At 37.2% G+C, this 17,067-nt stretch overlaps 1 protein-coding gene across 1 annotated transcript; it reads right to left on the bottom strand.

Annotated features, from left to right (window-relative positions):
- Positions 1-254: 254 nt before the first annotated feature.
- Positions 255-16,748, bottom strand: LOC149079863 (uncharacterized). The gene is made up of 4 exons (XM_089239937.1): positions 16,497-16,748; positions 14,810-15,649; positions 13,031-14,635; positions 255-293 (listed from the first exon to the last, which is right to left on the bottom strand). Exons 1-4 carry the CDS (start codon positions 16,746-16,748, stop codon positions 255-257), a joined length of 2,736 nt encoding a protein of 911 aa, XP_089096063.1.
- Positions 16,749-17,067: the final 319 nt, after the last annotated feature.

The following is a 17,067-nucleotide window of genomic DNA, read 5'->3' as shown; positions in this document are numbered from 1 at the left end:
TTTACTTACGCGGGGGCATTCTATTGATAAATCACCACCGAACGTTGAGCAAATGTTTGAATACTCGCTTTACCTACGAAATAATAAATGTTCCGAAAACTTTTGAAACAGCTTTGAATATTCATTAGTAATCTTACGTCAAAATGCTTTCTCTTTATTTTTCATCCGGTTGAAAACAATTTAACAATTTCTTGAGGGAAGAAATTTATGGCTTTTACATGTCAGATACAGTTACGGTTTTAAAGATTAATTCATCATGAATCCCCTTTCGTCTGAGCATTCCGAACTCTGGGCTGAAGAAAAAAGAAAAAAAAATAATGATAAAATATAAATTTGGATCTGAGTTTTCTATTGTAAAAGAACCAATTCTTTTCCCCGTCTTCATAAATCTATGTTGAATTCCATGTAAAATTCGTTCAACACTTTGTAGATTTAGAATTTTTACATTTATGAATCTGTGCATTGAAATCTATGCGATGGTAGCCCCTTAAAATATCCATTCAGAGGAATTAATGATCCTCGCGGTCTTATGGATCTAAAAGATTATGGAATTAAAATGGTGATCCTTAAACTGGTGATTAATAAGTGTTTTAGTATTTTTGATGAAAATGTATTTGCATGTATGACCAATAACCGATACAGTCAAATCTCGATAAGTCGAATGTTCTACAACCAGAGAAAACTTGGTTATTTCGACATATTAGTGACATATACCAAACTACTGAAGATGAAGAAATTCTAAAAAATAACACATTCCAATTCAATAATCAGAGGATGTCACTCTCCGCTATCCATACGAAGGGTTTTTAATAGCTGGGTGATGCGAAGATATATTTTGGAAAGAGAAAATTCACCTGCCCTTGCGGGGAATCGAACCCATGTCCTTTCACTTTTCGGGTGAACGCCCTAGACCAGTGTAAGACTTTGTGTAAGTGAAAGGCCCGGTCATACACACAACTAACGTGAAATTGATGGGAAAAATGAAACTGCGATCACTCACGGCCCGGTACTGGGCAGCGGCCCGGTGGTTGAGAAACACTGCCTTAGACCACTAGACTACGGAGGTAATGAATATCTCAATCTTTCCTTGAAGGTCGTGTGCACTGAAGCGTGTCTAGGGCGTTCACCCGGTCGTCGGTTCGATTCCCCGAAGGGGCAGTTGAATTTTCTCTCTTTCCAAAATATATCTTCACATCAGCCAGCTGTTACAAATCTTCGCAATTCAATTCTGCTTGCTCTCTGCGGAGAGACTTTTTCAAAAGGGTGATGGGCTCGCGTATGCCTCTCGTAGTTAGAAAACCGCAGGAAAACGAACTTCAACCTACCAACACTGTTGCACAATCGGGATTCCAACATGCATCGTCACGATAAGTGTACAGCACGATGGCCAAAAGACATCACAGTGACATGGCAATTTGTTGCCAATCCGCTAACTGAGGATCAGAAACAGAAATAAAGCAGGTCTGATCAAAATATTTTTGCCAAATACCGCCAAGATAAATCTATAATACGCCAAGAGCAGAAACCCTTTCTGTTCGTAAGTCGCATAATGACTGTAATATAAAACACAACGTTAAGAAAAACCACAAATAAGCAATGGATACCCAATTTTTTGCCATCAATTGTACCCAATCGTAACGGAACAACCAAAAAAAAAAAAAAAAAAAACCAATTATTAACAGAAATAATCAAACACAAAACACATTTCTTATATTAACAGATAATAATATCCGAATATTTCCAGGAAAAAAAAAATTTAATAATAATAACCAAAAAAAAAAAAAAAACAAAGAGAGAGAAATTTTCAACTCTTATAAAAGTATGTTCTGAAATTTTAGATAGAGTTCTTAGTAATTACGTAAAAATCCATCAAAATTCAACTCATTACACATCAAGGTACAGAAGATAGAAGATAAAAAGAAGAAGAAAGAACTTACTTCTTACCGATCAGCTCGGATAATAATCATCAATTAGGATATATAGTATATAAGAAAAGAAAAAGAAAGGAAAATTTCTCAAGAAAAAATTCTAAAGAATTTTCCAGAGATATAATTTTCGGTAATGGGCAAGTTTTAAATAGCTTTTTTGGAAAGTTTTTGGCGGAAAAAAAAAGGAAAATAATGGCGAGTTTTTTTTTTTTCTCCTTTTTTTCTTATCCTGTCGATTTTAAGAACTCTACTAAGCTTATAAGATAATAAGTATAAAGTCATTTTCCTTCTTTTTTATCCGGGAATTTCCTTCTTTTATTCCCTTTTATATATTAGCGGGATGAGAAATAGGTTCCAAGAAATTATATAGTACATCTAATTACCTGTACGAGTTTCCTTCTTCCCTTCAATATTACGTTTTTTTTCTTCTTCTCCTTAGTGGAAGTCGTTATCGTGAAGTAAAAATTACCGTATATATATATATATAATTTTTTTCTTGTATTTAAGAAATTGTATTTTTGTTGCAATACGTGGTATTAGGGTGGAAAAAAATAAAAGTAATTTCTAAATGGGAAATGTTGTATGTGTATTTCTCTCCGATTTTGGTAATTAAGGTGAAATAATAAAGTGGTGGGACATAAAATTTCCGCCATTTTTTGGAACATGTGATTTCCGAATGTCTCGTTTAAACACATTAACTTTTTGTTTTTGTTTCTGTTTAATTAGTCGATAAAATTTGTTTATTTCTACTTTATGTGGCGGTATCATTCGATTCGTGTCATGTAATTGGTATTCTGTACGTAAATTGGATGGAAAGGGATCGCTATATCAAAGATTCGCTGTGGGCCGAATTGAACTTTCCACGAAGCCCGCGGGTTACCAAGTCATACCGTGGTATTCACGTTTATTATACAGGGTTTTCCCAAACTATTGAGTTGTCTGAATTCATTAATCTACAATTGTCTGAATTCATTGATCTACAATTGTCTGAATTCATTGATCTACAATTGTCTGAATTCATTGATCTACAATTGTCTGAATTCATTGATCTACAATTGTTTGAATTCATTGATCTACAATTGTTTGAATTCTTTCATGGAATTTGGATTTTTATTTATTTTCAAATAATTTCCTTTCATTAATTCCTTCATTCGGTCATTCATTTTAATTGATTACTTATTTTATTCGTTGCGTGCCGCTATGACACCTAAGGGGTTTTTTATCCCCCTAGAAATGTCCGTGTGACTTCCTTACTTTTAAAAAGGGGTTCAGTCACCACTATAAATGCATAGGAGATTCACTAAGCCCTATAAATGCGTAAGTAGAACTGGAAATATAAATGCAAGTAGAATCGGTTTGCGTTAAGTGTAGAATTGGAAAAGAGGAAAAGACTTGCGTACGCCTATAAACGTGTAAAAGGTGTGCGTTGCATACCTATGGAATTACTTTAGCGGCTTCCTTCACCTCCAGATATACCTGAGAGACTCATTCACCTCTGGTGGGACGTCCTACAGGCAACTTAAGACGTCCGACAAGACAACGTTTAAGACAACGTTTAAATGCGTAAAATGTTCCCTAATCTAAATGAATGAGTGTAAGGCTTTCCCACTCCTATAAAAAAAATGTGTAATAGGCGGGTTGCGTATCTCTGGAATTGCCGATTTTTCCCTTACGCTTGTAAGGGAAATGCCTGTAAGATTTTCTCAAGCCCAGAAACGTATAGGAGCCTCACTAACCAATGTAAACAAAAATTAGGCTCATTAACCTCTATAAATGTGTATGAGGCTTGCGTTGAGTACTTTTTAGAAATGCGTAGTATGAGGTATACCCGTGTTAATGTGTAGAATGTGTATGTTGCTATGTTGCTTACCTCTGGAATTGTCTGAAGACCTCTTCGAAGGACCTCTTCGAAGTCCAGTCGAAATAGTAGCATTTCGACTGGACTTCGAACTTGTTTTACGCGCACACAGGAGCAGTAAATTCCCGTATACCCCGGCTCTATTGCTCTAGTCTATGTCATACAGCTTTCTGAAGAACGGCGAGTGGCTGTCTTAGGCCAGTATTACATTGTAAAACTTTTTTTATAAAACTTCAAGAAGCTCAACCAATAAGCGTATTGGTTATATTTCGAGAAAATGTAACCAATGGGCTTATTGGTTGTTTTTTTATAAACAGCTTTTATAAAAAAATTTATAGAGCAATCCCGACCGTGAAAAAGTTTCCTTTGTACTTACATGGAACACACATTTCATATGGATTTAGTTCAAATGGAAACCATGCGTTCCTTCTATGCCTATAACAAATTACTACTTTCCTATCTTTTCCGGAGAAAAACAAAATTCAGGAATCTTTTTCCCGGAAGAAAATATGTCTTAATCAATTTATTTATCATAAATTTTCAATCATCCTCATATTTTCTGTAAAATATGAAATCATCGAGAAATTCGCAATCAATAAAAAAGAGATGGCGTCAGCAACCCTCTGGTTGCAGTAGGATAAATTTAAATTTACAGTGGGGAAATAGATTAAAGCTATTTCATTTATCATTCCCATTGCATTCGGAGAATTTCTGCGGTGAAATTAATGAATATTTAATGCGTATTTCTCTCATTAGAAATATCTACGATGCACGATTAAATTAAAAAATTCTTTGAAAATATCGATACACGGACGGAAGAAAAATTAAAATCGATAAATAGGAAGGAGTAGAAGAGAAGTAAAAGAATAAGAATAGAGAGAGAGAAAAAACATAGAAAAGAATATCCCGGACCTCTCACGGCTCCCGGAGGATTTTGTGCTAAGCCAATATCCGGAGAAGCATCAGCCGGACACCAAGCGTTGGATGTATGTGATGTAATTACATGGTTGAGATATGACGGAATGTCCCGTCGCGCTATAAATGCTGAAGGTATAGGAGAAGTGGGGAAAAACATGGGGTGGGGGGTAGACACATAGTCGTATATATAGAAATCGACCAAATCCCTTATCCCTTTGGTGAATCTGGCTTTTATAAAGATTCTTGCGAAAGCTGCTGCCGCCCCCCCCCCCCGTCGTCCTCTGAGGCATTTATATAGCTCTTGATTCTTTTTGTGAATACCAATTTCTCAAGAAAGAATTCCCAGTGACTTTGGGAATCTTGAAATTTACGCTGCTCTTGACTGAATATGAATTCTCTGAAATTCTAAAATTATTGAATTTGATTCGGGTCGAACCAATTTATTTGATTATAGGTTGAATTTAGATAAACTCATTCAGACCGTATGATCGATTCTAACTATCGTATTAAACCAGCACCTCCTAGAGATAGAAGGCCTCTCGCCTCCGGAAAAAAAATTCCCTGTTCGTGCCAATATCATCGTTGTGAGGAAAAGAAATGATCGGGCTCAAAATTGGCGATTTCTATGCCCCACATCCAATCACTGTGCGGTATTTTTGAGCCAATCAGGAAGATTCTACGGCAAAATAGGAAGAAACGAAATAAGATGCCAGCCTTTCGATGAATCTTGTATTGACAAGTGGAGAGGACGTTTCCATATGCATATGGCCATCTGGTTGGCCTTTGTCATTCACGAGCTATTAGTTGATTGTTGACGCCGTCCATGAACGGTGCCTTTCTACATATATATATACACTCCAGAGCTGAAATATTCTATCTGCTTAGATAGCTTAGATGGTAGAGCACTCGTCCGGCAAGCGAGAGACCGGGATGCGAGTCCCCGTGGCGGCAATGATGAATTTTCTTCCTTGTAATCTTCATCTCCACAAATAACCAGCCTTTCGATGAATCTTCTATATTCTATATAAGATGCTGTGTTTCAAAATGTGGCAGACTTGCTAGGTAGTCTGTGTGAATGGCGTTTATGGCAAACAGTGCAGAGACCTTCTATCTCTAGGAGGTGCTGATTAAACTCTTCATTGGGGCCATGTTCAACTACATATTTTGGTTACCGTAAACTCTCTCTCTCGGGCTAGTTTGACCCAGGGAACTATTCTCGGCCCAAAAGCCGGGTTTTTCTAGCAGCAGGTTTTCTATGGTGAGTGCAGCGGGAAAAACACTGATTGGTAAAAAAAAACCTGAATTTCAGGTTTATTTACCAATCAGCATTTCCACGCTGCACCCGGCGCTGAACTTCTACTCCTAGGAAAACCCGTCGAAAGCGATAAAATAATTAAGCGTACTCTAATTACTGTATAAAAAAAGAAAAAATTCCGGTATTTCTCCTAGTTTTTGTGTAGTGTTTTCTACGTAGCGGTACTAAGCAACTGTGTGCCACGCGTAGTTCACAAATGACGGACTAGGCAGCAACAGCGGTGGCTTTATACGCTGTGATTGCATATGTTTTTTTTTTTTCTCTCTCCAAAGTTTCAGCTGCGAGGGATTTCAATCCAGCTTTGTCAAGTAAGGTAGGCACCTAATTAAAAAGACAATTTAATGCTTCTAACTGTAGAATGATTAAAATTTCGTTTAATCTTCCATTTTTGCCGAAAAAAAGTAATTGAAAATTCAAGCTCTGGTAACTTCAAAAAATGCACCGTGCTTTTTCTGAACATTTTGATAGGCCAAACAAAGTAGGTTGAATTTTCGTAATCCTTGGTAATTTGTTTGTGAGTACACTTAAAACACGTAATTATGAGTTGAATAATTATGTTGATTATTTTGAAGGTCTATCCTATTTCAAATGTTGTTTCCAGACTGGGAAGATGGCGTATAAATACAAGAATTATCCTGGAAGGTGAATTTATGCAGACTCAGCAATGACCACCTTCAAAATGCAATTATATCTGTTGAAATAAACTAAAGGGAAGCTTTTGGTAACTTCAACTCTTTGGGCGATTTTCAAAAATTTTCCTGATAGTCATTATAACTGCCACGTTGGAAGTAGAAGCTTGCTAAAGACCCGAGATATTTCTAAGGGACAGAAATAAAGCAAAATCCTGTTTAACGAGATATTCCGGGATGGCCGCTCTAAGAGTTAAAATACATCGAAGCACCACTAAAAATTAAAAATGCATTTCCTGGCAAACCATCTAAAGGTTTTTAGTACCGACGAAGAACTAGCATATACCACTCACGTGACAAAATGTGCGACTATGGGTTCCTTATAATTAAGCCTACGAAACCTGTTAAAAGAAGCATTTTTGTGATCCATTTGTAACACACAAGGATTGCAAAGTAAAATTTAAAAAAAAATAAAATAAATATTGCTATATTACACACATGTGATCAGCACAAGTTGAAATATAAGTTTTCTTTCAAAATTTCAAGTTTTGTTGCAAGCACAGGTTCAAGAGAAATACCCTAGCTTTTCATTTTATGCTTCAAGGTGGGAAGAAGTGAAGTAGGACAAAGTTATGTAACATTAGCCCACAAAATGTTTTTATTCTTTAATTCACCTAATTGGAAGTTTCTCAAAAAAAATCTCTTGGTTGTTTTTTATTTGCATAATGTATAACATATCTTATCTATATAAAAAAAACATTACCAGAACTAAAAAGTATTAGTAATATTCGTATTACAGTATATTGGAAGTGAATTTGAATTTTTTTTTTTTTAAATGGGCCATAAAAGCCCACGTTTACGGTGCCGGTATTCCAAATTCGAAGAAACCGGAGGCGGAGGGGGGGGGGGTGACTGGGCGATTGTCTCTCAATTTCAGTTTATTTTTTATACAAATTTTGTCGTTTTCCGCAAGCATGTACATGTAATTATGTATATCCCACCTTTTTTTCGATAATCGAACCCTTTCTTTCTTTCAAACCAAGCACAACTCAGGTCCATCACCAACTATGGGCGATTTACTACGATAATCAAACCCGTGGGATCCCATTTTATATCTATAATTTCACCGCCAGCTCCTGCCTCTATTATAGGACGATATCACTCAGTCTTTTGAAACAGTAGCGTAGGCATTTGAACCAATTAATCACTACACAAGGCTTTTTCATAAGCCATTTTATTGCACCTAATTTTCGAAATCAATCAATTAAAGAAATGTTTCTCGAATAACCCGAAACATAATCAAAGCCTGAACGATCTTCATCCTTCTGTACTCGTAAGCTACATGGTGTTTCTTCGAGAAATTGCAGTACATCAATTATTATCTCCGCACAGAGCGGGCAGACCTTCAACACGATACTTGCATATAACATGGGAAACTCAAGCATTTATCATCTTCACTTCAGCATATGGAAGAAACAGGTGGCAGCAACCAGTGAGATCACGAAACAAGCACAACTATGGACATAAATGCGTTTGGGTCATGCATACGCTCACGCAGAACACGTTCCCGATTCATTAGAAATTCCGCAGAGGAATGTGCATGTACAGTGAAGTTGAATAGTCCTCTCCAAGCACGAGATGAAGATTGGCTACGTCACGTTGGACAATTCTATACTTTTCGTTTAGGTCCATGATTCCCGACGTGGGGCTCGAGCCCCACGTTGGGGCGGAGGAATGTGATTTTTAGGGGGGGGGGATTCGACTTTACTAAGGGAGCAATTATGATTTATGAAAATTCATATTTGATGAAAGAATAATTTCTCAGAATTAATGAAAAATTCATTATTAATGAAAAAATTCCGAATCAAAGAAATTCATATCCAATGCAAAAAATAATTCACAAATTAATGAAGCGTCAACTCTATGAGGAAATAATATAAGTATCAATAAATATTCGTATTTAAATGAAAAAAAAAATCACAGAATAAGCAAAATTCTCCTCCAATAATGTAGGGCTCGCTATTTGCCTCGAAGCCTGGGTCCCGTTAGGTTCACTCGTAAAGACGCTTGGTTGCGAGAACCAAGATATTGTACTACAGTATGGCTCACAGGCCATTGGGCTTCATGGAACCTTTTTTTTTTTTTTTTGGCCACACTGTCTTAAAAGTTGAAAACTCATACTTTTTAGTCCAGGTTATAGGGCTTTAGGCTTCAAATTATAGGTCTTTCCAGGTTTTTGGCTTCCTCCATGTGGATTCTGGGGGGGGGTGTGGGCACACAGGTTAATTTAAGGTTTCAGAATAGCATGGAGAGAGTTTTTAACTTTCAAAAAGAGTTTCAAATTCACAGAAGCAGATTAAAACAACATTTAAATACCTTTTTTTCAATATTTCCACTTTTTTTACAATTTTCGATCACCTTGGGTCGCATATCCCTCCGTGTCTTTTATGGGGGACATCAGGATTTTGAAGATGTTTAGGTTAGACGCGGGAAGGGAGTTGGCAAACACTGTTTTAGGTAAAGCAACTGTGCATTGAGAATCACGCATTAGCAACTGCGTTTTCACGTTTGGCGTCTCTTACGATACTTTGGCCTCCCAGAAATTTCACTAAACGCCACGATGGCACACTCAGTATGGCATCATCGTCACGATGTTTCTGTTATATAAACGTTGGGTACTCGAGTACTGTAGTCGAGCATTCCAGTATTTATTTAACAATCGGATTTTCATGCATCGACCTGAAGCTGACCATCAACAGGTACAAAACAACTTCCAATGCTCTTAACAGGGAAATAGCTGAATCCTTGATCCTGCAGGGTCGACTCCGGAACGGATTTTAATAATCTTCATGCGCATTATTCAATTTGTTGCACAAACTCAAATCCTTCATTTTTGTAATTTCTAGACATTCCATGAAGCAATGGCGTTTTCGAGCAGATTTTTATTTTGATTTTTTTTAACTATTATTGGGATAGTCAGCGCCCTCTATGGGCTTAACAGAGGACAATTATAATATTAGAGCATTTAAGCTACCCGCGGTATGGTTCCACATCACTTTACCGAGGGCTGAACTGACGATCCCTTGAATGCTGTGAAGGTCTGTCGCAGATCACATAAGTAATCTGTAAAAACTGTTTGCCGCGGGTTAGTTCAAATATCTACAACTAAGCTGTGAGTTACACAAGTGATCTAAGGATGTGCCGCGAGTCACTCAACTTTTTTCGCTCCAGAATCATTTTAACTTCTTAACCTCTTTGCTCATTTTAAACGGGGTTTTTTTATGTTTTTCAAATGGTTTTATCGATTCTATTTTTCATCTTAAGACTTGAGGTATGCGTAATGAGACAAAACGTCATGGTCTTAGTAAAGATATCGACGCCGATTAATCGATTACTAGATTAATTATTGCCATATTTTTTCTTAAAGGGCATTTCGACATACAATCAACACAAATCAATCAAAAACATTTTTTTATGGTTAGTTTTGGTTCAGAGATCAGGAGGTTAAATGATGTGAAATTTCATCCCGAGTCATAAAATTCATCTTTCAGTGTGGCGGCGGGCCGCTTATATGCTCTAGAATTTTGTTGCGGGGTCACACAAATGATCTGTGAGTATGCTGTGGGTTCTTTGAGTGATCTGTATCTGTACCGCAGGCCGGTTGAGAAATCTGGGAATGTGCCCCGGGTCACTCAAGTCATCTGCAAAAATGTGCCACTCTGTTCATTTTGCAAAACTAAGTTTCAGACCATAAGCCATATCAAATGAAAACGTGGCCCGCGGGCAATGGGTTGAGGCATGTATGATTTACATCATAGATGGAGCACTAACACTAATTAAACGAAAAATAAAAGTCAAAGCGTTAAACGGACGATCATGAGTTTGTGTCGCAATTTTCTGTGCGTAGCAATAAGGTCTTTCCATGAAAAAAACATTTTTTTCAACGTTCTCAGGTCAATACAAAAGTATTTTTGAAATTCTGAAACGTGTAAGTTCCAATCCAACAATGCTATATTCAACTTTCGACGAACCTCCATAAATGCGGTGGTCACGAAAAGTCCAATTCATGTTCATCCTACTACACAAACACATACCGAAAAGACACATTCCAATGGAATTCGCATCGCGTCTGAAACATGCCCATGTCTAATTAGTAATGTATAATTAACGCCTGATTCCTCTAACGTTTCGAGACACACTTAATGAAATTACTCATTGAAAATGCTGAGAGACTTTTCTCTACTTCCATCAACAATGTGTGCATTAGGTTTGTTCTTCTTGCGTGCGTTAATTGAAATAGATGCTTATATTTTTATCCTGTATGTTATCTAGTGAGAGTGTGTAACGAAGTATCTTAAAAAAGTGCTTTTCTCCTCGCCAAGTTCCAACCCTTCTATGCTAAAAGAATTCCTATAGTAAATCATTGTTATTTGACTGTTCCTATAAGCGGTAATTTGACATTAAATAACGCAGTGTATATTTTTATCGAGGAATGTTCGATGTTCGAGTTAAACATGTTTTTTTTTAGATGCACACGTTCATGCGTACTTATGCACGTGAACGATAATCGAGGTTGTCGCTTTACAAAATTGAAGATTTCTTCTGCTTTCATTAGCTTTCATTCCAGAAAATTTCACCAACCCCCCAATAGCTTTTGTGAAAGGGCTGAGTCTTCCCGTAAAATTAATGAATATACAAAGCACAAAGCAATGCAACCCGTTTGTTCAATAGCTCAGTTAAAAATGTAACCTAAAAATTCTACTACTGTGCATTAATGAGATTCAATCACACAATTGAATTTAAACACGTACTCCTATAGTACTAACTTTATTTTTAAAGGGAGAGCCTACTGCTCGTCTCCTTTCCTGGTTAACGACCTATTTCGTAATACAGTCACAGAAAAACGCTCGCTACAATTGGCGTACAAAATAGCCGCCAACTCACATAATTTGATGTATCGGCCTAACATGCCGCCCGGCATTGAAATATCAATTTCAATAAATACGACAATATAAAACTTGAATACATAAACAAATTCACAGATAACAAAAATTCGATGCAGTACAGATATCATATTTGCGAAACAAAAATTAATTATATAAAATACAAATGCACTATATACATACACAAATGTGCTATATTATACAATTATAATTTCAAGGCGGAAACCTAATGATTTTTTTTTTTTTTTTCTTTTCTATCGAGACCCTTCTAACGGCAACAACGCGATTTTACATATTGATCTTTTGAAGATCCCATTCATTGTTTTTACATTTGCAATTCTCACTTTATTATCCCTACCCTGGAAAACCTCCACGACTCTTCCCAAAATCCATTTACAACTTGGGAGGTTTTCTTCTTTCATGACAACCATATCTCCAACATTGATGTTGGGCTTGGAACCTTTCCATTTATTTCGTTGTTGCAAAGTGCTCAAATAATTGTTTTGCCAATGCTTCCAGATTGTTTGCACCAACTTAGATGTACGTTGCCATAAGTTCAATCTGTTTTCCTTAACATCAGTCAGTGATGGCTCTACAATGGCAGTGACTGGGCGACCAATGAGGAAATGACCAGGCGTAAGAATATCTAAATCATCTATATCACTAGATAGTGGTGTTAACGGACGTGAATTTAAAATTCCCTCTACTTGATTGACAATAGTTAACAGTTCTTCGTATGTTAGTTTCGAATTCCCAACTACACGTTTCAAATGGTGCTTAAAGGATTTTACCCCGGCCTCCCACAAACCACCAAAGTTGGGTGCTCTGGGAGGTATAAACTGCCACTGAATACCCTCTGCTGATAAATAGTTGACGAGATTGTTATTACTCTGCACAATATCGGCATACCAATTTTTCAGAGTTTTATTAGCACTTGCGAAGTTTTTTGCATTATCGCTGAACATTTTTTGAGGTTTTCCTCTCCTGGCAACAAATCTTTTCAAGCAAGCGATAAATGCTTCGGATGTCAAATCAGACACTATTTCCAAATGAGTGGCCTTCGTGACCATGCATACAAAAATGCAAATATACACCTTGTGGTAGATCCCCTTTCTCTGGCCCTTATATTTTATCAGAAACGGCCCACAAAAGTGGACACCAGAGCAGTTAAAGGGATAGTTCACAGTGACTCTTTCTTTAGGTAAATCCCCCATGAGTTGTTCTACTGTTACAGGTTTTATCTTGAAACAAGTGATACAGTCATGTACAACCTTACGACACATATCTCTGCCACGTAATGGCCAAAATTCTCTCCTCAAAGAATACAATAAATTTTGCGGACCAATGTGTAAATATTTTTTATGATGATGCTCAATGATCATTCTAGTGAGCTTATGTTTTGATGGTAATATGATCGGATGTTTTTGGCTATCACTTACTTGACTGTGCCGTAAACGACCACCTACTCGCAAAACATCCTTTTCGTCTAAGTATGGAAGTAAGTTTTTTATCTTGTCTGTTGCCAATTTCCCTTTTCTAAGATTGGATATGTCACCTTTAAACTCCATTTCTTCTGCGCAACGAACTATATATTGCATACTACCTTGAAGTTCCTGATGTGACAAAGGACCCTTTCGCTTATTAAGTGGATTTCTCGAATTATGGATGAACCTGAAAACAAAACTAAGAATGCGAATTAATTTAGCATAATCATTTGTAATGCAAAATAAAGAATCCATGAAGACTTCGTTCAGATTTAGAGTCAAAGTCACATCAGCATATTTCTTGAACTCCGGGATGATCCAACCCAACGCTGTTGTTGAGTCAGTATACAGACACACCTTGTTCACTACTACACGCAGAAAAGATAGCACCTTCTCAACAAGATTTGAGAGCAGTTCTGCAGCACAAAGTTCAAGACGTGGTATGGTCACTACTTTGAGAGGTGCAACTCTGGATTTGCTACAAAGAAGCACCACCTTCACATCACCCACGGCAGTAATCGAACGCACATATACAACAGCCCCGTATGCATCCTTTGACGCGTCTGAAAATGCATGAATTTCTAATTTTTCAGCAGAGTCTGCTAAGACGAAACGATCAATCTGGAGGTTTGTCAACCTTGTAAGTCCTTCTCGGAATTTTCTCCAGGTTTTCGATTGTTGAGACGGCAGTTCATCGTCCCAGTCGATTTTCAACAGCCAGAGCTTCTGCAAGTAAATCTTTGCTTGTACTAGAACAGGACCAAGCAAGCCTAACGGATCAAATAATTTTGCGATATCTGTCAACACAGCACGCTTGGTAGGTATGTTGTTACCAGGAGCAACAGCGAAACCAAAACAATCTTCTTTAGGGTTCCATCTTAAACCCAAAGTTTTCACCGTGTCATTTTCAGGATCCTGAAAGCAATATTCTCGTTCATGAACAGGGACATTGTTCAACAATGCATTTTCGTTAGAGCACCACTTGTGTAAATCCATGCCTCCACATTTTAACATAGAAATCAGCTGTTGCTGCAATTCAATGGCACTTGTTATATCGTTAGAACCAGTTAGAATATCATCAACATAAAAATCAGTATGAGTTGCGGCAGCAGCAAGAGGATATTTCTTCTGTTCGTCATAAGCTAACTGTCTTAACACCCTAGTGGCTAAATATGGTGCACATTTTGTTCCATATGTTACTGTAAGTAACTTATACAGTTTGGGTTCATCTAACGGACTTTCTTTCCATAAGATGCATTGTAAGTTGTAATGATCAGGATTGACCCAGATCTGCCTGTACATCTTTTTCACATCGGCAGTGAAAGCGATTTTATGTCTTCTAAATCTTAGCAGTATCGAAAAGATGTCTTCTTGGACCACACCCCCATTTAACAAGCAGTTGTTAAGTGATAACCCATTTGTAGAAGGGGCTGATGCGTCGAAAACTACTCTTAATTTAGTGGTACTGCTATCAGGTTTGTAGACTCCATGGTGAGGCATAACATATTTTATATCCTCATGTCCCTCCATCATCTCCTGCATGTGACCTAAGTCCTCATACTCGGCCATAAAATTTTTGTAAAGAACAGACATTTTGGGATTTTTATCCAATTTTTTCAACAACCAATTCAGCCTTTGCTCAGCTAATTGCATGGATTCCCCAGGTTCAACATTTTCCTTCATCGGAAGATCAACTATATATTCCCCTCTTTCATTTCTACGATGGGTTTTTACAAAATGATCCTCGCAAAAAAGTTCTTCTTTGCTTTTCAGGGGTAGCTTCTCCTCCACAGATTCAATTTCCCAAAACTTTCTAATGGATTGATCTAACACATCAACTTCTCTCGAGAGAAAACAGCATTGCTGAGATGACGAGTGAGAAATTGTCCCGGAGACTATGTACCCAAATACAGAATTCTGAAGCAACACTTCGTTGCTGAGATACAGCTGTCCGCTCTTCAATGCCTCAAAAAATATTTTTGCTCCGATCAAAAGTTGTATTTTCCCTGGCTTGGAAAAATGTGGGTCAGCAAGTTCAACTCCTTCGGGAAACTTCAAGCCAGATAAATCAAGAGGAGACGATGGGGTGAAATCTGTTATTTTGGATACAATCAAAAAATCCAATTCTTTCTTGAACTCGCCGCTTTTGTTTGCGACTACCCCGGTAGTTTTGTTTTTCACGGTATGTGACAAGCCATTAATGCCACAAACGGGGGCATAAACTTTTTCTTTCTTCAACCCGAGGGCTTCGGCGCAGCTTGTTGTCATCATGTTCACTTGACTACCATTATCGAGTATGGCCCTAACTCGAGTCTCTTTTCCTTGGGAATCGCAGACGTAAACATTCACAGTACTGAGAAGTGCTGATGAATTTGTGTTTATCACATTGCTCAGACTATGAAGAACATCTGGTTGTTGGCCCCCTACTGCTCCTCCCTCTGAGGGTATGGGGGAAGCGCTTTCGCTTTTTCGTTGGATGACATCTTTATTGCTTTTTGGAGACGCCGTTTCTCCCCGATGTAAGAGAGTGTTGTGCCTCAAATTGCAAATAGAGCAAATGACCTTTGATAAGCACTGAGACGTAATATGGCCAATTTTTAAGCAACAATAGCATAAATTATGCTTTCGCACAAATTCATATCTTTGCGAAACACTCATTCTTTGAAATTTTACACATTTATATAATGCATGAAAACCTTTGCAAGAGACACAAGATCTTCTATATTCTTTGATATTATCACTATCATATACCATGAAAGCTTTTGCTTTCGGTTGTATTCTGTGGTCAGGCTGCTGCTGACGACTATTTATTTTTCCGACACTTTCAAACATTATACTTCTTTTTTCAATGAATTCCAGAAAATTGTCTAGTTTAGGAACCTCGGTAGTTGTTAATGTTAACTCATATTCCTTTCTGGATTCTTTATCTATTTTCTGAAGTAATACATTCAGTAACATGGTGTCTGATAAATCATTTCTTTCAAATTTCAATGATTTCAACTCTCTTAAATTTCTATTTACATTGTCAATTAGATTGCGCAATTCCTTAGCTGACTCATATTGAACTTTAGCGCAATTTATTAAAGCTTGAATATGAGTGTCAACAACTATTCTTTTGTTTTCATAACGAGTTGTTAACGCCTCAAACAAAGAAGCATAGCTTTCGTCAGCTGTTTCAAGCTTTTTTGCATCCCCTTTTTTATGATGCTCGCAAATAATACAGCTTTTGTACGTCGGTTAATTGTTCGTTGCCTTCAATTAAACACTTAAATTGATTTTTGAACTGACTAAATTCCTCATACTTGCCAGAAAATTCTGGTAGAGGAATGTCTGGCAATTTTATACGTGAAATTTCTTTACGCTCATCAACATTAACTTTATGATGACTTTTCATCGACTCTTGGTAGAAAAGAAATCTTACCTCCAGAGTTTCTAGTCGCTCATCTATGTGCAGCAGCTCTTCGTCGAACACGCTAATGTCTATAGTCTCTGGTTGAGCGTATAATATTTTCCTCAATGCTTCAACATTTTTTTTGATGTCGGCGATATTGTTCAATTTCACATCAAGTAATTGTTTTGAATCCACTGATGGCTCAAAGTCCTTGGCAAAATTTTCTAGTTGAGTAACTTTAGCTTTTACAGTTCCTTTTTGACGATTATATTTAGCATTCATTTTCAATTATCCTGTGGCTATAGACGGACCAACTGTTCAATAGCTCAGTTAAAAATGTAACCTAAAAATGCTACTACTGTGCATTAATGAGATTCAATCACACAATTGAATTTAAACACGTACTCCTATAGTACTAACTTTATTTTTAAAGGGAGAGCCTACTGCTCGTCTCCTTTCCTGGTTAACGACCTATTTCGTAATACAGTCACAGAAAAACGCTCGCTACAATTGGCGTACAAAATAGCCGCCAACTCACATAATTTGATGTATCGGCCTAACACCGTTCCCCCTTCTACATACGGGCTTAAGTCCCGTGTAT

This window comes from Pholcus phalangioides, unplaced genomic scaffold (assembly GCF_987345545.1).
Source record: "Pholcus phalangioides strain wild (caught in Gottingen) unplaced genomic scaffold, Ppha-v1.0 ptg000012l_1, whole genome shotgun sequence".
Lineage (NCBI taxonomy): Eukaryota > Metazoa > Arthropoda > Arachnida > Araneae > Pholcidae > Pholcus > Pholcus phalangioides.
Note: the sequence above shows the minus strand (reverse complement) of the source record. Positions and strands in the feature narration are given on the sequence as shown.

What these genes read in the sequence shown, in the direction of transcription:
- LOC149079863 (XM_089239937.1), bottom strand. Translation starts at nt 16,748, where the DNA reads ATGAATGCTAAATATAATCGTCAAAAAGGAACTGTAAAAGCTAAAGTT. An exon ending in AGCGACTAGAAACTCTGGAG is followed by an intron (nt 15,650 to 16,496) that starts GTAAGATTTCTT and finishes ATTACGTCTCAG; the next exon opens with TGCTTATCAAAGGTCATTTG. An exon ending in GTCGTTTACGGCACAGTCAA is followed by an intron (nt 294 to 13,030) that starts GTAAGTGATAGC and finishes TTTTTTCTTCAG; the next exon opens with CCCAGAGTTCGGAATGCTCA.